General features: G+C 42.9%; 1 protein-coding gene across 1 annotated transcript in view; it reads left to right on the top strand.

Moving 5' to 3' along the window:
• The window catches only part of LOC110985259 (cilia- and flagella-associated protein 74-like), a 38,915-nt gene that overhangs the window by 2,020 nt on the left and 10,197 nt on the right, over window positions 1–26,698 (top strand). Inside the window, exons 2-25 of the mRNA XM_022246166.2 lie at window positions 239–537; window positions 1,206–1,364; window positions 2,391–2,594; window positions 3,457–3,630; window positions 4,464–4,574; window positions 5,665–5,767; window positions 8,374–8,531; window positions 11,100–11,331; window positions 12,073–12,249; window positions 12,892–13,068; window positions 13,675–13,793; window positions 14,789–14,855; window positions 16,037–16,126; window positions 16,568–16,691; window positions 17,683–17,732; window positions 18,142–18,259; window positions 19,085–19,180; window positions 20,351–20,538; window positions 21,802–22,052; window positions 22,698–22,785; window positions 23,171–23,344; window positions 24,180–24,313; window positions 24,769–25,045; window positions 25,624–25,800. Of these exons, the coding sequence (XP_022101858.2) occupies window positions 320–537; window positions 1,206–1,364; window positions 2,391–2,594; window positions 3,457–3,630; window positions 4,464–4,574; window positions 5,665–5,767; window positions 8,374–8,531; window positions 11,100–11,331; window positions 12,073–12,249; window positions 12,892–13,068; window positions 13,675–13,793; window positions 14,789–14,855; window positions 16,037–16,126; window positions 16,568–16,691; window positions 17,683–17,732; window positions 18,142–18,259; window positions 19,085–19,180; window positions 20,351–20,538; window positions 21,802–22,052; window positions 22,698–22,785; window positions 23,171–23,344; window positions 24,180–24,313; window positions 24,769–25,045; window positions 25,624–25,800 (3,666 nt within the window). The 5' untranslated portion in view covers window positions 239–319. The remainder of the gene's footprint in view (window positions 1–238; window positions 538–1,205; window positions 1,365–2,390; window positions 2,595–3,456; window positions 3,631–4,463; window positions 4,575–5,664; window positions 5,768–8,373; window positions 8,532–11,099; window positions 11,332–12,072; window positions 12,250–12,891; window positions 13,069–13,674; window positions 13,794–14,788; window positions 14,856–16,036; window positions 16,127–16,567; window positions 16,692–17,682; window positions 17,733–18,141; window positions 18,260–19,084; window positions 19,181–20,350; window positions 20,539–21,801; window positions 22,053–22,697; window positions 22,786–23,170; window positions 23,345–24,179; window positions 24,314–24,768; window positions 25,046–25,623; window positions 25,801–26,698) is intronic.

Below are 26,698 nucleotides of genomic sequence, written 5' to 3'. Positions count from 1 at the left end.
CTCGACCATTTTCAGTGGCGGGGATGACATCGCACATGTCCCGCGTCTCACCTGATGTGTGTTTCAAGGTCACAACAGCAGCCAGGACGGTCCCACGGTGAAAACAACACAAGACCTCATCCCTGTTTAAACAGATTTCATGCATTGTGATTGGCCAATGCGTTGCAAACTCTTGGAGGTGCACTCTTGTGAAACGCCTGTATTCTGTGCATTTTTCTCTTTCACTTATCTCCCTTAGGGCTTTGGAACTGGTAAAACAAAAGAATTGGCCACACAAAAGATTAAAGGAAAAACAAAAACCTGAAAGGCAACCAGGACCATGTCAGGAGGGCTTACTGTCCCGCACCAGGACGGAGACACCTACCTTCTGGACGACAGCCCTAGCCCTGATGGTGATGATCTGCAATCCTCCTTTGGGGGTGGAGCCAGTGGTGGGGGACCCGAGACCCGCCAATGGATGGAATCCAGCGAGGGACCACTGGAGTATGAGAGCGACCCTGAAATGTGGTCGCAGAGCGATGATACCTCATTGACTGGGTATGACCTCGTATTAGAATGATGTTAACTTGGGAATTGATGATTTATGGATCTTCACCATGTACATGCCTCGACCCAATCCCATAGAACAGGTCTTTGAAAGACCATTTTTTCAGTTACTTTTTTGGTAGTTGGCATAACATTACAAAGAGCATGAGCTCTCTGTTTGGATGTGTCACTCTTTTTGGCATCTTAATGAAAATGGATATTTTGTAGGTGAAGTGTGTTGAGGGTGCTTATTGATTTACCTTGCGCAAGATTCTATACATAACAGAGCTATTGCTCAAAAGTTGCTTGGTTGATTTCTACGGTATGTTTGCCACTCATCGCTAAACTCGACGGTAATTCCTCCAGCATACCACCGAACTTGCCTTTGTGACCTTGAGGATTTTGCATGATGGAGGATTGTACTGGTACAGGTGTTAACTCGGCTGTTACTGCTTCTCACAATACCATCTGAACGTTCAAGAATACAAGAAATCTTTCCTTGTCTTAATAGTGAAGAAAAAGTAAGGAATAGTAAAGTCAGGAAGGTTTCTGAAGTTAATAGGCATCGTAATGGAGTTTGTACTTGGTGTCATGAACTCCTGTTGTTGCAGCAAACAGAAAGGGGACAAGCTGAACACACATGTCGTTATATGCAATTTTTCTTTTCTTTCCCCCGCCAGGCCGGAAGAGAGTCTGAGCGAGCAAGGCAGCGACCGGCCGTCCTTTGCCAAGCAGAAGTTCAGTCGGCACGAGAAGTTGCGCATGCTGGCGCTACGCCGACACCTGGACAACCTGGCCGGCCAGGTACTGGAGAGCGAGCACATCGTGCAGACCACCAGGTCAGTCAGCTGTTTGGACAGCACAAATATGTTGCACAGTGTACACAAGATATTTTCGTGGGAATGAGTACAAACACGCTGTCTTTCTTTGGGTGGCAGGAGTAAGGTAATCAGCAACAAATCGAGGGAACGCACCTTGCAGGCACGTTGCACAGCCTTGTGCTTCCCTCTTTGTTTTGGGGGAAGATAGCATTTTTTCATTTTGATGCCTCCTAGTTACCTAGTAAGTTTAAGGACAAAAGTTATCAGTAAAATTATGCCTGGCTCAATTGTTTAGATTCGCCTTCATCTGGGGTACGACCCTTTCGAAAAAGCCACTCATCCCCCTACCACTTTGACAATGCCAGATATGCCACGGGTTATGCATTTTCCCAGAGAAACAAAGCCATAGCATGAGGAGGAGAGCAAGGAATCCCCCCCCATTGTTTTGGCACATGTACAGTATCCTCTTTCCTAGTAAATACTTCTTTTCCCTCGATGTTCTGCAACAGGTGCCTTTTTCTTTCATTGTCCTTTTCTCCTGGCCAGTGATTTGCAGCAAGTGCCTTTCCCCCCAATAAGTGGACCTTAACTTGTCCCTGTTAACATGAGCATACTTCTTGCACAGTGCCTAGTGCTGGAGTGGCACCCAATATCGGATATTGCACAGACCATGTACCACTGGAAGATGGTGTTGAACCCTTCTATCTTTCAGCAGGGATATTGAGTACCCATTTTTACATTTTACCTCCCCCCCACCACTTGTAAAAAGACATTCCTGTGACACTGCAAATGGCCAGAAAAATTTCTCAGACCATGTTTGAAAGTACACGCGAGTCTATGACAGTGGCTGCAGACACCACCCATTGAGTTGTGTGTAATTTGAAATCGCAGCCAAGTAATGTGGACACGGCCTCAGTTGTGACAGTTAAAACATCCATCTACATGTTAACATGAGAGTAAGTGATACAAGTAAAAACTGACTCATTTCAAACTCATTCCTCATTTTGATGGAGTCGCTTTTCTTTTGGGGGGGGCTGTCCCTAGGGAGGAACTCAAGAAATGTCGCACCAAGCTGGAAGCCCTAGAGTTGGAGAAGGAGCACACAACAGAACAGCTCCAGCAGAGTGAGGAACAAGGCAACATGGCCAATGTCCACCGGCTGAAAAGCAAGCTAGCCAAGCTGGAGAAGGAACTGGAGGCAGAGGGAGACCTAGAGAAGCAGATACAGGAACGACTGGACCAGGCAGAGTAAGATGCTTTGAGCTCTAAATATTAGTCCATAGAGGGTAGATTAAAGCACAGTACATGAAAATGTGTAGGTAGCATACATATACATATACATGTATATGATGCTTTGCTTTGTAGAGGAGCAGATAGGAATGACGGACTGGGCAGACTTACTACCTGTTGCTTGTACTGCATAACACTTTATCGCCAAAGTGCTTCACAGTTACAATTTCAATTTCTATTACCCCTGCTCACTGAGCCACTTTTCTTCAGTGATCAGCAGAACTCGATTACCTTTTGGGTACCCATGTGTACTCCTGGGTGGAGTTTTTGCACTTTCGGGGCTTGAACCCACTTCCCGTCACACCTGAGTTGCAGCACTCTACATGTCAACGTGTGTTTGTACGTAGTAAGCCACATTGAGCCCTATTAAAATGCTAGACCATTTAACAGGATAGATCAGTTCAGAGTACAGCGGCAATGTGATTTGTAGCACCTTTGAAAAGCCATGGCTTTCATGTTTAGCCTATGTCTCTTTTTACGGGCTTAAATAGAAACAGAAGATGATCTACACGAAGGAATGAGGCAAAACAAATTCAGAGGTAACTTAAGGTTTACCTCAAGTTTCACGAGGGTTCGCGGGTTTTCGTGTTTTTCCCCTCCTGTAGGTAAAAGTTATATAACCAAAATGATCTACAGTTCACGAGGGAAGAGTGCCAAATTAAATTTTGGTTTACTGAGGTCCAGCTTTTACTTGAGGTCCACCCTGAGGTTTCACAAGGTGTAACAGGGTTTTACGAGTTACACGTGCCCCTTCCTTTCAAGTTGGCATTCATTCCTAAAACCTTGGCTTTCATTTCGTTTTCACCCTCCCTCCCTTCAGACTGGACCTGTCCAAAGCGGAGCTGGAACAAGGCAAGTTCATTTTGGCAGAGGAGGATTTGGAGGTGCAGGAGGAACGACTGGAGCAGGAGAGAATGGAGAACACCATGCAGCGAGCCAGGAAGGAGAACATCAAAGTGGTGCAGGCCGACCGCAGGCGCAAAAACAGGGAAAGGTAGGGACGAGGAATGTGCGCCATCCTGTGCCATAACAGTGTGCTTTGACGTGATCCAACAAACTGAGTCTTAAGGATAATTATTTGTGTTCACTCCTTTCACAGCCATATACACTGAAATTCATTTGAGAAAAGCAAACAAATCTGGTTGCCATGGTGATGCTACTGACTTGTCTTTTGTGGTGGCTCACTCCAATAAAGCTAAGCCTTCCAGTAATTATCGTACCGTGCCTTTTTTTACTGGGACAGTCTCTTCGTACAAAACCCAAATCAAATGCTTTTTTGGTCTAAGAGGGCGGCATCGGGAATACCCAGAGATGGCATTGCTTGCTTCGTCAGTGAACACTTTGCCCTAAACTGGACAACACACAGACAAGTTCAGACCACATGCATGACATGATAATTGACAAAATTCACATTACATGAAGTCGTGTAAAAATGATAAATGTGGGTGCAGTGTAAAGGTGGAACTAATTGAATGAGGTAACAGATTGAATGTTCTGTCACGTGGAGAAATCATTGTTTTTTCCATAGTATGACTATAAAATATTATTTATTTGTTCTGTAAAATGCCTGAATGTCAAATCCTCAGCAGCATGCGTTCAAGTTGCTGTTTTACTTCTTCAGCAAATTTTCTCACGTTCCGAACCTGAAAAGAAATTTTGTCAGTTTGTCTTGAGAGCCGCAACTGCATTTTTCACAGCTGCTTGTGGGCTATCGGTACGTCATAAGGTGTTCTTTGCCAATGTGCTCTTTTGGTGGGGGTGTTTTAGAAGAGATGTTGACGTGACAGAAAGATTAATTTTTGGAGGTCCCCTGTTCTTCCTTGGCAGAGATCACATGGCAGCCTTGCGTGAGCGGGACCGTAAGCATCGTCAAGCCATGAGTGCTGCTCGACGGTCACGAGAAGCTGCAGCCAAGTACCTCAAGGAAACCGTGGCAAAGTATGATGAGCGCTCAGCTCCCTTGTCCTTGCTAGCCAGGGTAGTCTTTCTCGCGTACATGTAGATCCTAAGCTGAAAAGGCAAATTGAATCAAAATCTTTTATTTTCATTTCATTTTGTGTCCAGCCAAAAGCGTAGGCACCTGTTACAGAGTAAATTTTAATGACAATGAAGAAGCCAAGGAAGAGATTTTAGAAAACCCTTGACAGGTATTCCTGCTAAAACTCTGGGAATCAGGTAGGGACTAGACTGAAAACTCAATCCACATGCCAACCGAGATGGAAGGTGAGGAAAGTACCATTGTGCCAATATAACTCTCCATGTATGGTTGGACATAGCTTCTAGCCAATCCTATTGCTGCAATTTCCAGAAAGTTGACTCTGTAGCCCCAGAATCAAAAATATTAACCTTGTGGGCTGGAACATGTGGAACCTTTGATTGACTGACAGTGGGTGTCAACAAAGTTGAATATTCAGACTGTATCTGTCAGCTAGTCTTAAGACGTACATGATACCCTGGAAAGTGGGGAAGACATTTGTTTTCATTTATCTAAGAAGCTCTCAGAATCTACGGCAGTGGAAATTTTGCACAGCATCATAAATTACAGTTAATCATTTGGTCATTGTGTCTTCCAGAGGCAGATATAAAATATAGAAATCAAATCAAAAATCAAGAGATCTTGTCTGTATTCCAAGTTCAGCGAAGGAAATATTAAACTTATAGCACTCCTCAACATGAAACCATGTACTCCTGGTTTCCAGATGGACGTGTGTATTGTACACAAGATACCATACCATTAATGAGCAGGTCACCCAAACCTTTTAACCAGGTTCGATCAGTGACCATCAATCATTTGTCAATTTGGCTGGAACCGAGGTTGCATTTTATGCACAGGTTACCAGGGAGAAATGGCGAGTGGGTAATAAATGGTTGCTCATCGAGCCTGGCCTTTAGTTGGCTTTGATCTTGGCCAGCTAGATGTGCCCAACAACCATTGACTGATTTGTACTGACTTGACCTGACTTTGGTTTAACCTTTGACTGATTTGTACTGACTTGACCTGACTTTGGTTTAACCTTTGACCCATCAGAGTTCGACAGAAGGAGGCAGATGAGGAGGAGAGGCACAGGACCCACATGGACCAACGGGTCAGGACGTTGCTGAACTTGAGGAGCGACGTGTCATCCAACAGGGTAGGCCCTCGCTGCACCTTCCATGAACAGGCTGAATGGGAAAAAGAACCTGATGAATTTTACTTGTATATGATTAAAGTTGTCACAGGATTTCCTGTGAAGGATTGGCCGTGTCCGAATTACTTAGTAACTGCGGCTTGAAATTATGCATGTCTGTATTTGTGGTTACTGCCTCTTCCTGTAGAGATTTGCATAATTTTGAGCCACAGTGAGGTACATGTAATTTTGCCCCGGTCATAGTTTGTTTATAAATTGTAACCAAATCCATGGCTACCATTTTCAGCACAGCCTGCAGAACAGCTTGTGTGTATGGTATATGTAGCATGCAATCCTGATTAGGCCCGTGTGGTGATGACGTCTTGCTTTCTTGACATGTGCGCTATCTTACGGAGCCAAGTCAACAATGGCTTTAAAGCGTCTTAGGAAAGGTGTGCATACTTGTAAGTGTAACATCATCCGTACTTAGGCCTATTCATTTCTCTCAGTCTAATAAGCACCAGTGGCTAGTGCCTTGCTTAGTCCAATGGTCTAGAGACCTGCGAGTATAAAAGTGAGCTTTAACTTGTAACAGAAGTATTGCACTTCACTCTTTTCTATGGTTCCTTGCCATGTTAAAGGATTTTTTACCAAGTACCAGCTGCAAGAGGTCTATTGGCATCTGTGAGTAATGGGTACCAATGTGCAAATAGGTACAGCGGTTATCTTTTCTGTAAAACCACTACGTAGTAGATGAGCATTAGCAAATAACTGGTATCTGTGAGTAAATGGGTACCAGTGTGCGGATAGGTACTCATGAGTATTGGGTATCATTTTCAGTAAAACCGCTAGGTAGTAGATGAGCATTAGCAAGTTACTGGTATCTGTGAGTAAATGGGTACCAGTGTGCGAATAGGTACCCATGAGTATTGGTCATCTTTTTTAGTAAAACTGCTAGGTAGTAGATGAGCATTAACAAGTAACTGGTATCTGTGAGTAAATGGGTACCTACATGTAGGTAGGTGTTCGCGGTACCCGCTGCTTCATTTGACTCGGACCGGCCAGCCGACCCCGGCAAGCTCGGTGGTTGAGTGATTAAGACCTCTGCACTAGTAAACAGGAGGTCGTGGGTTCGAGTCCCATCCGAGTAAGCTTGTGAGGTTTTTTCGCAAGCTCTCGGACAAGCACTGAGCATACATTGCTTATTAATATACGTTGGGTAAGGGCAAACCCGTTATATATAATTAACATCTCCCCAACGCAAAAATACATCTTGAAAATACCTACATGTAGATGTAGTAAAACGAATCTGTGCCAGTTGTCCTATGTCAGTTTGTTGGAAGTACCGTAACCATGGCCGTTTTCCAATACCCATCTCCGTCTCAGGCTCTGTCCCCCAAACCAACCCCTGATTGTGGGCCTGGACCGTTTAAATTAAATTGGGGTTACTGTAATTTTTGGCTCTTTTTCACCTTATTTCATGTTTTGTGGCACTATTTGACTAATTATTACACTTACAGCTTCAAAGTTAGGTATTTAACAAAACAGTTGAAGCCTGAGACAGAGCCGAAGTTGAGTATTGGAAAATGGCTGGTGGCTCTTTGGAACTCAATAAGCAAATCTGGTGACCATAGCAATGCTATCACTGGCTTTGCCCCTATTATACATGCACGAAGCCACGCTTTGTGACAGTCACTCCAAAGTCGAACACAATGTGCTTTCTACTATGGACGAGGGGCCATCAGGAATGTCCAGTGACAAAACTGCTGCTGTGAGAATTCGGTTTTTTAGCTGATTTCAGCTTTTTTTGTTGAGATGTTGTCCCTGAATTTCAGCTTTTTTGTACACCTGGTCTGAACAATTTTTTTACATTTCAGCTTTTTGCCAGCTATTTCAGCTGTGATTTTAACTGGCCACTAACACACTCCTGTTACCAGGTGTGCATGTGTGCAATTAACTGCTCCCAGGCTAACCCGAGGAAATTTTACCGTGGAGATGTCAGGGAACCGTTCGATTGAAGTACTGTACATGTGTACATGGCCAAACATTGCCCTAGCTGCCCATGAAGAGATGGTTCCGCATGTAAATAATGTCTGATTGTAATTTCAGCTGAATATGTGTGAGGCCTAGTAAAACAAATACATGTATGGCACAGGTTATTTTGGTTGGGTAGTTGACGTGACCTCTCCTCAATATTGTCGGCGGTTGACAAATTAGTTCCTTCAGATTGAATTTCAGGCCCTTCATGGTGAAAGACAGCAATAGGTGGAAAGGCTTGCGGTAGCACCATGTGAAGGAATATATCTCTCTTATGAGTATGTGTGGTTCTGAAAAGAACCGGGAGTATACTCAACATTAGTCCATCGTCAGGAGACTGAAGAGATGTTGATGATGAAGCTGAGTACACTCCCGGTTCTTTTCAGAACCACACATACTCATAAGAGATATATTCCTTCGCATGGTGCTACCGCAAGCCTTTCCACCTCTAGTTCCCTCAGCTTTGCAGCAGTAACTAATTTGTCAACTTCTACTACTTGGGGAACCCAACATTGGCTATGTACCATCAAACCATGTTATACTGATGCATTGGTGTGCTGTTATCAGTGTTAACGTTATCGTTTTTCCAACAGGAGAATCTGCGAGCGCTGCAGGCGAGGAGCCACTACGTCGCTCAGCAGGAGCGCGAGGCTCTGGACAGGGAGCGAGAAGACCTGGAGGTGGCTGGAGAAAATGCCGAGGAGGTCATGTTGAGGAAGCAGAGGCTGCAGCAGTTTGAGCAGGAGAAACAGTAAGAGGAAAAGCAGTTGCCAATGTCATGACACTTGGTGTAAACTTAACACTATATATAAGCCTTACACCACATATTTATAGCGTAGCTGCGCAATGTACTTAGGGTCAATTTCACAGAATGTTGCTTGGCCATGCAACCTTCTGATTATGTTAAACCCCTTGAATGAGAACAATCACAATTAGGCAACAAAACAGTTGCCAAATTAATGCCGTGGCTGCCATTTTTGAAGATGGTTTCGTCTTCTCCTCATCAGAAATCTGGCAGCAATTCTCCCATGTTTTCTCACAGCCAAACCAGTGTTTCGTCACCTCCAGAAAAAAAAATTGTAAATTACTCTTCTTTTTTCAAGATATATATATTTTTTTTTTGTAAATTACTTGTTAACCTTGATAATCAAACTATGACGAGTCCTGCAAAAGAGGGGGGGCGTTTACACGATGACAGATTTTCCCAAATATTTAAATGGAACCGTCACTTTTAGAGGTTTGACGTTTTGATTGATGCAGTTTGGTATAAATTTTTATTGTAAACGATGCCTATAAAATGTACTCCGATTTTCAGAACACTTTACTGCTGGGTCATTATCAAAGGAATACCATGAATTCATCACCAGAACTTTGTGTCAGCCATTTACATCTGATACAATTTGTGTTTAAAGTTTTTAATGACACCGTGGTAAGGGTTTGAGGTTTATAAGTTTAAACGGTATGGGGAAGTTTTCTAAACGTTTTTCAAATCAAATCTAAATTCCCACCCTTACTAGCAATGAAAATAATCTAAGTTTGTTAACTTGTCCATTTTCAATCCATTAGGCACTACTTGCGCCACCTAAAATGACTGAATGAGTTAAGCCACAATTAGTTATCCGAGTCAAGACTTACACAGTGCGTAACTTTTATGCAGCGTGCCCTACATGTAACTTGTGCAACTTGCACCATGTGCAACGTTTCGCTTGAAGTTGGCTCCTGGTGTTATACATGTAGGTAGCAAATTTACATGCCGCCTGGAGTAAAGTGTGTAACCACAGAAAAAAGTGTTAGTATTACTAAGGCAAAACAAATTTCTTGCTCCATTGGACTCGTGGGGCTCTTTTGAGTTGTTTGACTCATGGTTTCTCTGTGGTATGCTGACTACTCAGCATACAGAGTAACTACATGTACTACTAGATACAGAGCACAATCACAGCATGTATGAAATGATTTATGTATCTTGTTTTGATGTCACTACCACAAGATTTTTGCCTTGACAAGACTTGTCCTAACCCCTTCACGCCAGGATTCTTTTAACCTTGACTGCTGGACTGCGGTATGCCCAGTATGCAAAGTTCTGTCCAGCAGCCAGCCCACATTGAAACCACACGTGCATGATGAATAGAATGTATCTGCGGTATGCACTAATCCTCACACAAGGCCACAGCTGTGGAGGGCTCCGGTATGAAGGGGTTAAATTTCACAGTCTAAATTCTGCACAGACATTCCAAACACAAGCTCCTTTGTGGGCCTCTAAAATGAACCATTTATTTCTCCCTAAATTTGTTGCAACCTTGCTTGAAAGGGATGCCACTTGGCAGATGAATTTTGTCAGTTTTCATATCAAAATATGTGTAAAAAAATTGTCCCTTTTGTGGTACAATTTCGGAAGCCCACTGTATCATTGTGTATTCTTTATGTGGAAGTTTTTGTTAGGGAGAGGGACATCCAAATATTTCTTTTGCCGCTTGATCCTGGATTGTCTTGGGGTAATTTAGCGTTTCTGTAAGATTTGAAGCTTTGCATGGTGGAAGTTACATGAGATGTAGGCTTGCGGGTATACCGTGGAATCAATCTCTTTTGGAAGAGGTGTGGTTTTTAGAAGAACCGGTGAAAATAACTCGATGTTTCAGCCAGGATGCTCCTCAGGAGAGGACAAAACGTCGAGTTAACACTCACCGGTTCTTCTAAGAGCCACACCTCTTCCACGAGATTGGTTCCTTGGTGTACCCGCAAGCCTGCATCTCACTTAACCATTCTGATTCTAGAAAATAAACTTTCAAGTGGACTCATGTACATGTACATGCATTTTTCAATGCAAAAAGTCTGCCCATTGGGTACCTGTGGGTACTGTATAACCAATAGGGTTTTACAGTACCCACGGGTGTATTATGTTCTAACCAGGCAATTTGACTTGCAGTAATGAAGCTAGGGTTCTCATTGTAGCGACTGTGAGCAAGGGAGGTGGATGTTATGTCCCTTATTTTCTGACAAGTGTAATGGTGCTATTATTTTCTTTGTTTATCAAATTTTCAGTGGGGAGAGGGGCGACGATTTTTCATGGGGGGTTGTGTCCCCTCCCCCCATACGCTGCTGTTGACCAGACAAGCTTTGTGGTTGAGATTATAATTATGACATCAGCATAATGTAGAAGGTCACGGGTCAGATCTCCCAGCAGAGCCTGAGAATTATCTCACAGTCCCTCAAACAGCACTGAGCATACTGTACTGGCCTAGATTACATTTGTGAAAGTGGAAACATTTCAAATGTATATTTACACCTCTTCACATCAGAATTTTGTCTTTCCGTTCAACAGGCAACACGAAGCCAATCAGAAGGAACGCCAGGCAGAGCTGCTGTCTCACCTCCTGAGGGAGGAGCGACAGATGAAGAAACGGCAAGCCATGTATCCGCAACTCTGGCCTGACGCCAAGCGGGACCGAGCCAAACGCGTCACGCGGCCCAAGCGCAAAGCGCGCATCATCCGGGAGTACAGCGGCTCTTCCTCCATGGAGTACAGTGCCGATGTCGAAGAAGCTGCTGTACCGGTGAGTGACAAAATGAAATGGTGGCTGGGTTGAGCCGAATAAAGGGGGGAAAGCGACATAAAATGAGGATCTCTGACCCGCGGTCCCAGACTCGAGCTCGGATTAAGCTGCTTGTCATATGTTGTGTCCATGGGCAAGCCACGTTACTGCAATTTGCCTATTTCTGGCCAGGAGTATACCTACATTGTACATGTAAATGAATTTTGGCATTACCGGTAGCTGAGAAGTAAACCTGCAGTGGAATATCATCCCACCGTGGGGGGGGGGAACAGAAATGTTCTCTGTTGTTGATTGCCAAGCCAACCAGAGAAGACTTGCCTGACTAGCGGCAATTATTAGCTTGGGATAAAGCAGATACAGGGTAATTAATTGTACAGCTTTAGTATTAATATGTAATAGGTATTAATTATCTGAGAACAAAAACAATACATTTTAGGGATTACTTTTAAAAATAAGAATTACGTACTGTAACACACAAGAGGCTCATATTTCAAAACTTGAGTCCTGTTTATGATGTCTAGGAAGTAGGAACTAAAAATGAAATTAGGCTTGTTACCTTTTGTTTGAACATTTAAATGTGTAAAATGCCACATCACTTGTGGTGTCGGCTTTGGATTTGATTTTGATAGCTGTTCTGTTCCAGACTCTGTTTTGAATACAAACTCTGAAGCAGGAGTTTTCCACCAAGAGTTCGATTGTTAAACGACCAGTTTGATCCTTCTTCTTTCTACCCTGACCCAGAAACCCAGTTCGGCCAAGCTAGCAGGGGCAGACATATCCTCGGACGATGACGGTTTCAGCCCCTACGGTGCCACCAGCCGAGATGAGCGCGGGGGCAGCGACAGTGAGGATCGCAAGGATGAACTGGCCAAGCCGGAGTTTGAGGGACTGTGGAACCAGCAGCACAAGACTTACAAGGTACCAATACTATTGGGGAATTGGGTCCTTATTACTCGGAGGGTGGCCACAGAAAATTTTAGAAACTTTCTCAGCTGTGACTTGAATCTGTGACCTCCTGTGAACTAGTGGATTCATCCTATTAACCACTGAACTCTTGAGATTGGTCAGCAGAGCGACGGTCTGGGGTCAAACCAGATTTTGGGGTCACAGGTGACGGGTGCAAAGAGTGACAAGTGACTGTCTTTACCGAAGTTGGTTTGAACGGCCAAACAATTTGGGATTGACTGGCAACGATTTGACTTCATTTATACCGCTTTGCTCTGCATGAATAGCAAAAGGAGTTGGAATCTGTCAGAGGTGCTTTTGAATCTAAGGTCTGAAAGAATCATGCATGGTGTGAATTAGACTAACCCCTCAAGCTGTGTGGTCTCCTCACTAAACTTTTCTTTAGATGTGTGAGCTGCAGTGCCTGGGGAGCATTTGAGGAATCCTTGGACTCGTTACCAGAAATGTTTAATAATATTGATGATAATAATAATAATGATATCCATTTCAACTGGAAAGTAAACTGAGTGATACCTCAAAACAAAGAGATCAGTCTGCTCTTTCCAATGGCAATTCTTTTTGTGGAACCGTTCACATCTGTCCCGTCTCCCCTAGGTTCCCAAAGAGGAGGATGCAGGCTACAGCCTCAAGTACACCAGCAAGATGGAGAGAGATATGATGGCAGCAGCATTGGACAAGCACCGGGCGGGCATCGTCCGCAAACAGGTGGCGGCCGGCAAGGAGTTTAAGGGTTGTCCGTTCTACAGCAAACCCGACGTCATCCACTTCAAGGTATGGCAACAGCCTTTTTGGTTGCACCATTTTGTCCAACAAGTTTGCCACTGGATGCGGCTTTTTATTCGCTCATAATAGGTTTGTAATCATTAATAGTCTTTTTCCGAGTCTGAAAATGGCACTGGAAAAACATGTACTGCAGTGAACTTTAAACACCTGTTGAGCATCAGACACTATTTTGGACTGGCAACGAGGCCACTTGTGCGCCCAAGGGACCGTGAGTGACCTGAAGAGGGTCATTTTTCCTGAGGCCGAAGGCAGACCAGGTGATGAACCCATCTGCGGATGTCGTCGTCATCTCAACATCAGACGCAAGACAGGTCACTAGACCAGCCACAAGGCCAGTCACAAATACTGTAACAAGGGGGAATCATGGAACAGGAATGCTTTTGTTGCAGTTCATTCGATTAGCGTGTGACTTGCCTTCAGACTACAGATCTCATGTTGATCTTGTGTTGGCCTAATGATGGTCTTAAGAGGTCTCGCCTGCAATACTGACTCCAGCTTTGGCACACACAGCAGTGCTGGCTTCTAAGGCTACCATTTCTTTGGGGCTCGCCTGTTGTCTGATACTGAAATATTCTTGTATTTTCCCTCTTTCAGGATTTTGATGTCGGCAAGTCCTACAAGAAGAAAGTGATCCTCACCAACGTGTCCTATAGCGTCAACTTCATCAAGCTGGTAGATCTGTCCGATCATCTCAAGGATTTCATAGACCTACAGTAAGTCCCAAAAAAGGAGCTTGTCAGCCAAAGTCTGCCGCAACTCGATTCCAAGAGAGTTGAGTTTTAGGGCTGTGCCGAATATCCGAATATTCGATTGATTGTCGAATATTCAGATATTATTTTTTTAATTTGAATATTTGAATACAAAACTCATGAAAAGGAAGGGAAAATTTTCTTTCGTTTTAAGTGAGAAAAATTGCACTATGGAGGCTTATTTCAAGCAGATTCAAATGAAAAGCGTCAGAAACCTAAAAAGTAAATTATTCATGAAATGATTTAAAGGGAATAGACATTTTCAACAGTGCAAAAAGTCTCGTTTATCTCTTAAATCTTGCTAAATCGTGGCTGGAGATACTCCTAGATGTGAGAAGCTATTATATTGATTATAATGTACAATTGTGTGCGCTATTGCAACAGATTTTGTATATAGTTTGTTCATCAACAATCTGCCGGTCGGTACGACCAAACATTCAGAGTTTCAATCAAATTGAAGGTCAAATATTCGAATAGTGAATTATTGGAATTTACTCAGCCCTATTGAGTTTACTGGAACATGTAATTGTTCCTTAGTGTGATATTTGCGCTAGAAGCTGTGATAGAGTTTAAGTGCAGTCGCCCAACAATGCCCACCAAAACAGATCGTGATTGGGTCCATCTGTGCACCAACTGTGACACCTGTGATCAGTTAGCTGTCTTGAAGTTAAATTTGTGTTTGGCCGATCACAGTTTTCATTGAAAGTGGTTAACTGTGACACAGACTTCTGGGTTATCTTACGTGTAAGTCATATAACTTGCTGAAAACATCTCTGTATAAGAGGCATTATTCATAATATTTCTAGTTTTATTTCAGATTAAACTTTTGCTCTTTAAGTAATTTTAACCTCTAATGATAGCCTTTCCCCCGTTAGCTTCTCTGGCCAGTTGGCACCATGACTTTCTTGCTGTGACTCAATCAAAGCTTTACCCCATGTGCAATGTTCTGTGGTACGTAGGTTTGATCCTCCTGGTCAGATGTCAGCCGGCATGAGCTGCGAGATGTTGGTCACATTCAAACCAATGGTGAGTGGCCCGGTACAGATCAAAGTTGCACCCAATCCTCTTTTTAGGGAGATTCCCCCAAAATTATCCTCTTTAGATGTTATTGTGACAGCATGACCGTCACTCTGTTTGTATGTCCAGAAGACATTTGGGCCATTTGGTCAGACCCCAGTTTCGTTAGGGGCCGTCCATAATTTTTGTCATTTTCACGAGCTTGCAAAAAGTAGACTTTGCTACCCCCAACTCTACACCAGCGGGCAAAAAATGATGGATGGAGTGCTTCATTGGCCAAATCCCTTATTGCCGAGGCACAATGATATACATGTAAGTGTTGTGGTTAACAGAAATGTAAATTTCATATCAAACATTGTTTAAAACAACACCTGAAAAGTCAAGTCTTGAAAAGCAGTGAATACTGATACTAGTAGAGCATAGAACAGGACTTAAAATAGTGGCGTAAAGGAAGCGGCGCGGGCTAGCAACACCCGCCAAATTTGAATGTGATTTGCATGTTGATGGATCGTCATTTTTCATATTCAGAAAAAGCATGTATATGCAGGGTTTTAATACCCTCCCCTGTACGACTTGTATGCTCGTGAAAATGATGGAAATTATGGATGGCCCCTTAATGTATTAGACGAACCATTTTTTTGCAGTAGGCAAATTATTGAATGGATGACGACACAGAGTGCAACCCTTTTCACTGAGAGTGCGTAGAAAGTTTGGTTTCAGAGTCTTGCTTTGAAAGTACACAAAACACTTCCTGCCGTTTGACTTAAATTTACATAGGAATCAATTTTTACCGAAACGTTTCAGGCATCGTTGATGCTTGAGTGCTGGCTTTGGTTCCCCTCACGAAAAAGCAGTTTTTACTGGAACGTGATGGGGTCTTCTCTCCAGCTTTCTCTGTAAATTGTGCTGAAAACATTTCTGAGAAATGGATTGGTGTTTGCTTATTGCCATGCATATAAACAACAATGGATCAATAAAGAAGAGAAATTTAGTTTGGTAAAATCTACAAAACTGCAGGACGTTTTTGGTTGCAAACTAACGTAACAACGTGGCTTTCCTCCTGGGATGACATGACAGTCTTCTCATGAATATGGAAATACTCATCAGCATAAACCCTAAAAGGCAGTAAAATACCCTTTACAGCGCTGCTTTGGAACTTCTCAAATCGAGCTCTTCTTTCCATGTTTTAGATCAACGAGGATTTGGAGGGTGAGGTGCAGTTTTTGACACAAACCGGTCCATTCTGTGTACCCGTCAATTGCTCCACAAAGAAATGTGATGTAAGTACCCTGAAATTGATCTGTAGAACAAAAAATCTCTGCTTCAAACACCTCAAAGCTTTTTGATATAAAGTAGGTCATGTAGTTAATATAATAAAAACTGAATGTTTATGTCAGTATTTCACGTCCAGCATGTTGCTCAATGAAGTTGTATACACCACCAAAGTTGAAGATGAAAAATACAGAAAAAAATAAGCTTCAGTTTCAGAAATTGATACAGATGACGAACCAGACTTTAGATTAAAAAAAATGATAAATGAAGTTCACTCGATATGTTATGAACAACCTGTAGCAATGTGCCCTCGCTATCCTTAGTACAAAATCTTGATATGTCTCGTTTTTGATCCAGTTGCTTAAAGAGGTCTTCAAAAGTATGGTGGACCGTATTTTCACTGAAATATCATTGAAAACATGTTTCCCCCACTTTTTCGTTGCCAACAGTTATCTGTGGACACAGACGGCATAGATTTTGGGACTCAAGTCATCGGAGAAACGCTGAAGAAAACCATTACCCTGACCAACAAGGGGGCGAAGGGGACACAGTTTGAATTCATCAAGATCACTGGTAAAGCTGCAAAAAAGAAGTGCAGATTTTTTTCCCGTTCCTTCAGAATACAGACCTCTGAGAGTAATGCAAATTGGCACGGTAGTTTTTTTCCCTTGCCTCACACCTTTGCAGTGCTGGTTCAGTTCCCGGCTCGGCCCTCATGGGGGTTAGGTTTTCAGTCCCTACCTGATTCCGTGGGTTTCATCCAGAATAAAATGTAATTCACTCCCCCCCTACTGTAACCCTTCTTACTGTCTCCTCATTGGCTTACACATGTCAGTATCTTGGCACTTGAGAAACCCTTGGTTTCATTACCAGAATTACAAGTATAAAAATGACCTCACTGTGAAACTTTTACTTTGAGACTTTCACTGCGAATCCCTCAGATGCTATCTTGTGCTCCAAATGGACAGGCATCAGTAGGCTTTCCCAATTACACCCACACACCCGAAGCTCAGAACGACAGTGATATTGAAGTCCAGAGTCACTCTCTTGGGAAGTGTTATCCCTAGTCTGTGCAGCGCAATGGGACTGAGTTTTCAGAGACAGATGCTGCATTTTTTGGAGTACTGTAGATGTTAAACATTCCAGTTGGTTTTTTATCATTTGTATTTTTTTTGGGATACAATGTGGTATTTTGTCTCATTGCTAGTAGATGTTACTTTTATGTCCTTGTTGGCTCTGATTTTAGTTTGCAAGAGCTGTTTGTTCTACATTGACACTTGTGTGACTGAAACCATGAACACCTCTGTTTGTGGATAGCTTATTGAAAACTTAAGTAAGCAATTTTTGTAAGCATGAGCCTGCTTGTACTTTATTAGCACAGAAAAGCTTATCATGTTTGTGGCCGTTGTGATTTGAGAATAAAACACTGTGCATTAAAGTCAAATTAAATTTCCTTTTTTGCAAAGAATGGTCCACACAATTGTCCAAATGGCAATCATTTCCAAAACAGGTACAGTGTATAAAATCATTTTTAAAATGAAAAATTGTTGTCCTTTTTTCTTAGGGATGAAGCAAAATACAGTAACATCAGCCGGTACATCCCTGGGTCGCCTGGTGAGTTGGAGCATTCTTCTCTTTCCATGGCTGTTCAGATTGTGAGCCTAGATGTGCTCATCCAAATATTTCTGCAAAAGGGAGGCTCACTGGCTCATTGCCATGTGCTCACTCAACGATACATTACCAAAGAAAAAGGACATTTTAGTAGAGCAGTAACGCATCACATATTGCTGCAGGTTTTTTTGTGCACAAATGAATACAACGTTGAGGGTTTCCACCCTGGAATAACAGTTATGACATCACAGTTTTGGTCATGAATATGGAAATTCCCTTTAGCATGAAAGCCAAATGACCTCCAAAAATACCCTTTAATCTGAGACAGTTGAAAATAAGGTTTAATTGAACCTCAAAGGTATTTTTTTTCAAAAGTTGAAGCAAAAACACTCATGTCATTCATCTTGATCAGACTACAGCGGATATCACCACTCGTCCAAATACATCCAAGGACCAGGACAACATCCCCACTGACGAGAAGGAGAAAGCGGACGAACCAGAGGCTAAGAACGAGGGAGACACTGCACCGGGTAAGACGCACCAGAGGATTCAGGGTCAGACCCTTATCTGTAACTGAATCATTCTGATAAAGATGTCCGTGTTTTGTTCTGGAGAGTTTGGTCAAGACCTCTTAAGGTCATTCTCCTGAGCCGTCAAGACAAAACAACACCCCCAGCCTGAAGTCAAGTCACAAGCTGTCATTTGAACTGCAGCAAAAGCATATTTTGTTATCGTTTTCATCCTGTTACTTTTTGACTGGTCTTGTGACTGTCTTGACTATGACGTGGCTCTTCAGCTCTTTGCAGCACCACTTTGCAGACACCACTCACCCAGTCATAAACTTTTCAACGACATTTCCTGTAACAGCGATGCACCTTGTATCCCAAGTCGGCTGTACATCCCATTTCTATCAACTTGCAGTGTGCATCATTTAATACAAACACGAAAACACACTTCCGTACATCTTTTTGTGCTGTTTGGAATGGCCCACTTTTCCATCTAAGATCACTCCATGTACTTGGTCCGTAGAAAAGTTAACATGACAAGCTTTCCTCCTTGGCAAGTATAGTAATATTCTTCTGCAACCAACATGCATACACACCTTTCCCATGTACCTATTTTCAGCCTGTTTGTCTCACAGACAGTTAAAAGCAGGTATGGACAAAAGGACTGTTGAGTGTGAAGTTGCGCTTGAAAAGATATTTACCTTGTGAGGCCTAATTCAAGAAATTAATAAGCATTTTTCACAAAATGTACGGTAAACGGGAATTTTGGGTTCCAGATTTTTTTCAAAATGGTACCCCCCGAACATGTAGAACCACATTTGCTTAAAACAGATTTTGTTTCTGTTAAAGATACAGAACTGGCGGCTGGAGAGGAGACTAGGGAACCGTTGTCTGCAAGGAGTAAGAAGTCAGGGGTGGTGACCATCACTGTAGATGACACTGAAGGTGAGCTGAAAATCAAATCACTACAGTGGAACGTCGCTATACTGAACATTAGGCTGTACCTAACATCGTCCTTGGCTCCCAATATTTTGTGCACAAAATCTACCGAACATTTATGCAGTTGCAAATCAAGCGAGATTCGCCACAGAGCAGCAGAGATCGATCCTGAGCGGTAGCGTCACTACTTTAAGAAAAACTAAATGTCAATTTTGTAACTCAAGATTTAATAGAAACCAAATATAATTAACATATACATTTCTAGAAACCTCGAACATGAATGCAGCGGAAAAACATCAACAAAACAGCGAATCATAGTATCACAAGAGGGTGCGCTGCAGTTAGACAAGAGAGAGGGCGCTATTCAACATGGCAACGAAACGTTCAGCAGTTAATTTCGCTAAACTGAACGACCGCTGTACCGAACATTTAGCGTGTACCCTGCCGTGTTCGTTATAGCATCGTTCCACTGTAGTTCCTGTTTTTCAGTGACCCTGTCTCAGAATTCAGGAGCTTGTTATCTTGTTTCAGTTTTCTTCATGTGTCTTCTTTTGATCTCTTTAGTTTTTTGTTTGTTTTCTTGCATTTTTAAGAATTCTCATCTAACCTGAAAGTAAAAGTTTTCCAGGAAGAGATGAGACATGTGACTTCACCCTACCTATACAAAAATATGTACACAATTCACTTGTTATACATGTATTGTTGGTGACCTCTCCATGAATTGTGTGTTTACGTATTTGGGGAATCGATGAAAATTGGAAAACTGCCAACATGGGGCATAAAGCTTTTTGTCTAGTTGCAAGCTAATACCACATTCCATAGTCGAAGTCAGGTGGATTTTTCCTTGTTATCAAAGGTTCAAATTTTCATCATGGTTCGTGCATCCCAGGGCAACTGCAAGGAAAATGTGATTTTATCAGCAAGGTTTTATTATGTGCACATAAATCCGCCTTCATCTTTCCTCTTGCGTCTGGTGAACTAGCCTCCAGATGCCAAGGCTTTCAAGATTTATGCTGGTTTTGCCTTTTCCAAAGCTCTTGAAAGAATTCATTTATGCTGTTTAAAAGTTTTGAAGCATTTGAGAACAGGAAAAAATTCCCCTATCAGTTGATGGGTAGGTGCGTGTGATGACAGGTTTTTAATTCAATCCATCATTTTCTTTGACGGCAACCAAAGGATTCACCCTAGCGCCCGATGATTTGGAAGATCCCAGTGTCTGGGATGGGATGCGTGTGGGGCAAGTGACCGGCAACGAGATCGGACCCTTCTCCTCAGTTAAGCTGGAGATCATCTTCAATCCCACGATTCCTGGCGCTGTGGACGTAGACTTTGAAATACGTTTTACGGACCCGCTTTCAGAAACAGTGAGTTTGGGTAGAAACAAAGAGAGACGTTTACTGTTCATTTCATAGAAAGATTGGTTGAGCCTTATGGTAAACTTATTACCGAAAAGTTGGAAAGTGTTTGAATACATGTACTTTTGACTTCGCTGTATGCCTGTCCAAGCACCATTAATACCCAAAGTCAGAAACCGAGCCTTAATAATAAAGGCTTTACATACATGTACATTTTGCCTCGCCAGATTCTACTCATCTGCCCCATTATTTTCTAGTTTACTTGTTGGAATGCTAGACAAGGAAACAGCTTGCGAATGTTACAATTTTTAGATTTCCATTCATTTTGGAAAAAAAAAAAACTTTCAGAGAGTCTGATGTTACAATGCACAAAACATCATATAGGTTTTGTGCATTTGTGGCTAGGTCCTACAAAAGAGTTTAAAGGTTTCTTGTTTCAGTAATATTGTCAATTTGTCCAATTTGTTTGGTGCAATTCTCACGGTTCGGTGATTTAAACTGGCCACCCGACCCCTGCCAGCTCGTTTGCCAAGGGGTCAGACATCTGCAATTGTAAAGCAGGAGGTAGTGGCTTTGAATACTAACCAAGCAAACTTGCATAGTTCACCACAAGCCTGTCAGACAACCAGTATGCAGTGTTTTGGTATGGGGCAGTGTGGACATCCGGGACTCCTGCAAAATGGCAGGTACCACGCTGATGGTGACCATGGTGATATACATGTACACGCGCACCAGCCAGTCCGAGGATCAGGTTACACAGTCTCCTCTTTGGTCAGTACGTACGTGCACACTCGTTGCAGTTGTTTTCAGCAGTGCGGTGTTATGGCTACCCGCCATTTTGTGCAGCTCCTGGCTGTCAGCATTGCCCCATACGTCAGTGCAGGGCAAAAAGTCACAGTATATAAAGAAAAATTGTGGTCAAGAATGTTGAGGGTTTCTGTTGATCTAAATTGTGGTAGATTTTTTAACCCCTTCACTTCGGGATTATTTTGACCGCGACTGCTGGGTTGTGGTATGCCCTGAATGGAGGGCTTTGTCCAGCAGCAGACCCCATTGAACCAGCAGCTGCATGGTGAATAGACTGTATGTGTGGTATGCACTAATCCTCACACAACGGTGTGGTAGGAGCAGTCCTCCGTAGCCAAGGGGTTAAACGCCACATTTATAAATAAAAAATGATGTTGACCACGTGTGAATCATTTTATTTGGTTGGGTCACTGTTTTGTGGGGGGGGGACACAATTGTAACCCTCTCCTTTGTCCTTTTTCACAGATCAGTGTCAAATCCGTGGCAGTGGCCATCGACGTTCCAGTCTGGGTGGAGCGGCAGAACGTAGACCTGAAGATCTGCATGTTCGACAGGCTGTACCAGGACGCCATTGTGGTCAACAACCGGGCCACCACGGCGCTGCGCATCAAGTTTGAAGTCTGCAAGGAGTTGCGCAACCACATGGAGCTCCTACCCAAGACTGCCTACATACAGGCCCAATCACAGTTCTCAGCCCAGTTGAAGTTCCTGCCAAGGTAGGTACTTTGTTTACTACAAAATTTGAACAGACCCAGCTAAAGTTTTGTGCCCTGTTAAGTAGTTATTTAGCTTCCTGCCAAGGTGGGTGCTTTGATTGCTGAAAAGTTGAATAGGCCAAGGCACAGTTCTCTGCCCAGCAAAAGTTCTAGGCAAAGTGAGAACTTTTTCTACTAAAGATTTGAACTGGCCCTTGTCAAAACTCCCTGTACAGTTGAAATCCCCACCACTGTTGATGTTTGATATTGCAAATTTGAAGAGGCCCAGTCACAGTTTTCTGCCCAGTTAAAGTTCCTGCCAAGATGAAACATTCATACTGCAAAGTTTGGACGGACCCAATTTGAGCTCTCTGACCAGTTGAGGTTCCTTTCAAGAGTGGCTCTGTGATATTGCAGACCAGGTCCCGTTCCTGTTCTCTGCCCAGCTGAAATTCCGCTTGAGCTTGCTGGCTTGATATTGCATCTTTTGGAGAAAATCTTAAAAGAAAACAAGCAACCATAAAGGTTTCATTATCCCAGAACCATTAACTCTAGAATGAAAAGGGAATTGTATACGAATACTTGACATTCCTACAGAGTTGTTATTAGGAAAGGTTGTGTACTGGAACAGTTCCGAGAGTGTTTTGTCCTTTGTTTTTACCCTAGGCATAGTTTAATTGAGGAGGCTGGTCCCTGTTTTGACAAGGAAACAGGTGTGTTGGAAGCACCCATGACCATCCGGGTGGCAGACCAGGTAAGAAGGAATCATATCTCCCAGTCATTAGCCCTGACTGCCAGTGGAGCAGTGTCGTAGCGTTCTGAAGGTATGAGCTTGGAAACCCCCTCCTCTCAACTTCTGCTCAACCCTAGTTAGAAGTAAATTATTTTGGTCTGGGAAATGTAGATTTCTTTTGTTGGTGTTATACCCTTTACAGACATAACTGTGGACTCTGTCGTGTCCAAAGATTTGTGAAAATTTCACAAAGATCTGTGAGAATTTCACGAGCCTGCTTGTAAATATGTGTTGGTGAAGGGCAAAATGCCAATTGCTTTGTTAAAATCCTAACCTTCTGGATTGTGTGATGAATTATATCAAATTGGATTATAGCCCAACTTTTTTGGTGATGTTTCCCTTACAGACGGCTCCTGTGTTGTACACCGTGCATGCCGTGGTCACCACATCCGACATGACCTTCAACACCGACTTCATTGACTTTGGTTACGCCACCATTCATGAGTCGGTCATTGCAACGGTTAAGTTGACCAACATGTCTATCCTGTCGCAGAAATTTGGATTCGTCAACCTCCCAGACGTAAGCTTGGAGCTTGTTTTGTTTAGAATGAGACGTTCTGTCACTGTAGAAAGTTGTTTGCTTGGGTCTTAGTGAACCAAGCCCAATGTTGCAATTATTCAAGTGAAACTGTAGATCAGACCTTTGGAGACAAAAACCTGAAACTGGTTTGAATTGTAGTTGGAACCCATTTGGAGTGATTGTAACAATAGAAAAGGCACAGTTTTATAGAGCTGTCCGTAAGTCCGGCTTTTTCAGCCTTTTTCAAACATTTACCAATCTTCGAAACTTTTTGATTGGAGTTGGAATTCATTTGTTTGCGTGATGCTGGCTTTACAAGTACTTTGAAACTTTTTATGTTGCGTGCAAACAAGGACAGATGGTCGACAACTTCATGTGGAGGTTGACTGCGAAGCTCGAAAGCGGTGTCTGCATTAACAATGCTTAACAGTGTATATACTGTTTGATGACCTGGGCCAGTCTAGGGACCATTATAGTCAACCACTGGTCAATTTTGCCTGGTGCCCAGGATGCACTTTGTGTGTAGGTCACCAGGCAATACAACCAGTGAGTGGAAAATCATGGTTTGTGATCGAATTTGATCCAGAACTAGAAGTCTTTTACTTCCATAGTGCCATGCTAGCACGCGGGCAGTGCATATGCTTAGAATGCCTCTATGACAAGTAGGGTTGCCAAGTTAACCCCAAGAACTAGTGTGACGTGCATATGACTATAATTGCCTCCATAGTTGTGACAGATCTTCTGATGAATTAATCAACATGTATTTGGATTACCCCGGTTGGGGAATTCGAATGCAGCCTTTCAGTGTTGAGGTTTCACTCATTTTCCTCCGCAGTATGTGGATGTCCAACCCAACGATGGATTCGGCACCTTACTGCCTCTGGAAGCCATCGACCTGGACATCATCTTCAGTGCCAAGAAGGCCAAGAACTACAGCTTTGAGCTGACTTGCAAGTCTGGAATAAACAGGTAAAGATCTGTGGCTATCTCTGCCATTGACTCTTGAAATACCAACGTCAAGACTAAAGATTTCAAGCTATTCAAAATATGTTGAGCTGAAAGTAAACACTGTCATTTGATACAGCTCACCGGTTTCGCTACAAAACATACCCCAGCCCTGACTCATCAGTCCTGATGGTTGCCCTCTTTCTCTCTCAAGAGCTTTCCAAATCTCCTGGAAAGCATGTTTCCTGCCCATTCTCCCTCAAATCTGTCCCAATACATTTTTGCCGGGCCTTTTGTGGATTTGAGGCGTCTGAGTTTTGGCCCATGAAGAAAAGATGTTGATCAGATGGTAGGAACTACTGAGACAAGGTTGGATAGCTAATAGTTGGAAGATTGATCACATGAAGTTCTAGAAGTATGCAGGTTGAAATCCAGCTGCCGTCAATTTCTTTGCTCATCTTTATAATTCACAAACCCAGGGACTTCAAGATCTCCTGTAAAGCTGTGGGCGTCCACCCGCCCCTTGAGCTCTCGCATTCCACCATCCACTTTGCTGCCACCGCCATGGAAGATTCCTCCGTTACTTCACTGTGGGTGGTCAACTCCCACACTAGCGCCAACGAGTTCACCCATCCGGTGCCCCGCATTGGCAAGGGGGAGATAGCCCCTGTTGGGCCCACGGCATTTGAGTTCGTGGTACCCAGGGGCGTGCCGCTTGCCGTCTCGCCCGCAGTTGGTGTCGTGAAACCTGGCAAGGTAAACTCAGAAGTGTACATGCATACCGCCACTTTGGATTTGTGATGTTATTTTCCTCCTTTTGGAATTCATTCACTTAAGAATGAAATTCATTCGTCCATCCAAAATCATTAAAAGATCCAGCAGTCTTGTGTTCACGATTTTGATCATTACTGTCTGGTCTTGTCCCAGTTTTGTTCAGATAAAAGTGTGAGCCATAAAATATTGCGCAGAAATTAACTTTGCAGGAACCAGGAAGTGTATTAGAGTATCTGAAGGAAGTTGGGATACTAGACTCTATCATAGTCATACCTTGTGTGAAATAGGTGGTGATTTTCTGTATGAAAATAAGTGGTGATGGCTACAACCAGGAAACACGGCAAGAAATTTTGTTTTCTTCATATTCAGTCTGTCTCCTCTGAGATCCGTTGGACAGAGTGTTCTTCTCCTGAAGCTTTTTACTAGCTTTCTGCTCAAAGATTTCTCAATGATACATTTCCGACATCATTCCAGAGATATTTCGGTGTCGCTACTCAAGTGTCCGCAGCATACCTTTGCCGATTATTTTGCACATTTTTTTGCCCCTGTGATTTTTGCAGAAAACCAAAATTTCTGTCAAGTTCTGCCCCCAGCTGGGCGCGGCTGACATCAAGGAGGAGGCGGTCAGGCTGGTCACCAAGGCCATGGAGACCAAGGCCAAGTATGAGTTTGAGCAGGCGCAGCTGGCTGCTAAGAAGAGCGCCCTCGAGGGTCTGGCGGAGGAAGAGGACGCAAAGGTTAAAAATTGAAATATTGATTTGACTGGACAAATAGAGCCTTTGGTTTCTTGTTTACAATTTGATATGCAATATGTTATCTGCGCAAGTTGGTCATGTTTCTTAAAACTTTTCTGTCATGAGTGTTCATATGTGGTCTGTTATATTTAATATCAGCTCAGAAAATGCTATGAAATCTCGTTTCTACTTCTTCTGAAGAAAATGTTGAATATTCCTTGAATTTGATTATGAAACTTTATTGATACATGTTTATATCGTAAAGCAACTTAAAATTTCTTGATGAATTTTTATGAAGCATCTGTTTTCATCTGTCAATCCTGCTGGATTCAAGAAAGATGAACATGTGTATAGGATGTGACCTTGTTGCATCGACAAGTCAAAAACAGCAGCATAAAGTCCCAATTCTGAGACCGAGGGAGCTTCTCTGGCTGAATACTGCCAGTATGTGCTCTTTAGCAGGCTGGCAAGCCAGTACTTTGAGGAGGACTGTGCCACAGATTCAAAACTGAGCCAGCTCCGCTTTTCAAAAGGCAAGATCTTTCGAGAGCGAGGTGCACAGCTGTATTAATATGTTCAGGGTGTGAGAGTCGGCATGCAGCCGTGCTGGTTGGGACCAACCGCACGCATATTGCCCTTCCCGATTGACCTCTAATGCACTGCATTTTGGGCATGCATCATTGATATGCAGAACTGGGTCATTATCAAAATTTTGGAATATTCTTTTTTTCAAATGAAATAATTGGAGGTGAAAATCACGGAAAAGAAAAAGAAAACAGATATTAATTTCTGTTAAAGTTTTAATAAAAGATTGCAATCTAACACCATATTTAATAAGAACAAAGACAAATGATACCACACTGTCTAATGTGTGCTTTCCCGTGGAGCACAGTGGGCCGTG

Source organism: Acanthaster planci, linkage group LG16 (genome assembly GCF_054643075.1).
Source record: "Acanthaster planci isolate LZ-2023a linkage group LG16, COTS_SCS, whole genome shotgun sequence".
Classification (NCBI taxonomy): domain Eukaryota; kingdom Metazoa; phylum Echinodermata; class Asteroidea; order Valvatida; family Acanthasteridae; genus Acanthaster; species Acanthaster planci.
This window is presented reverse-complemented; position numbering and strand designations above follow the sequence as displayed.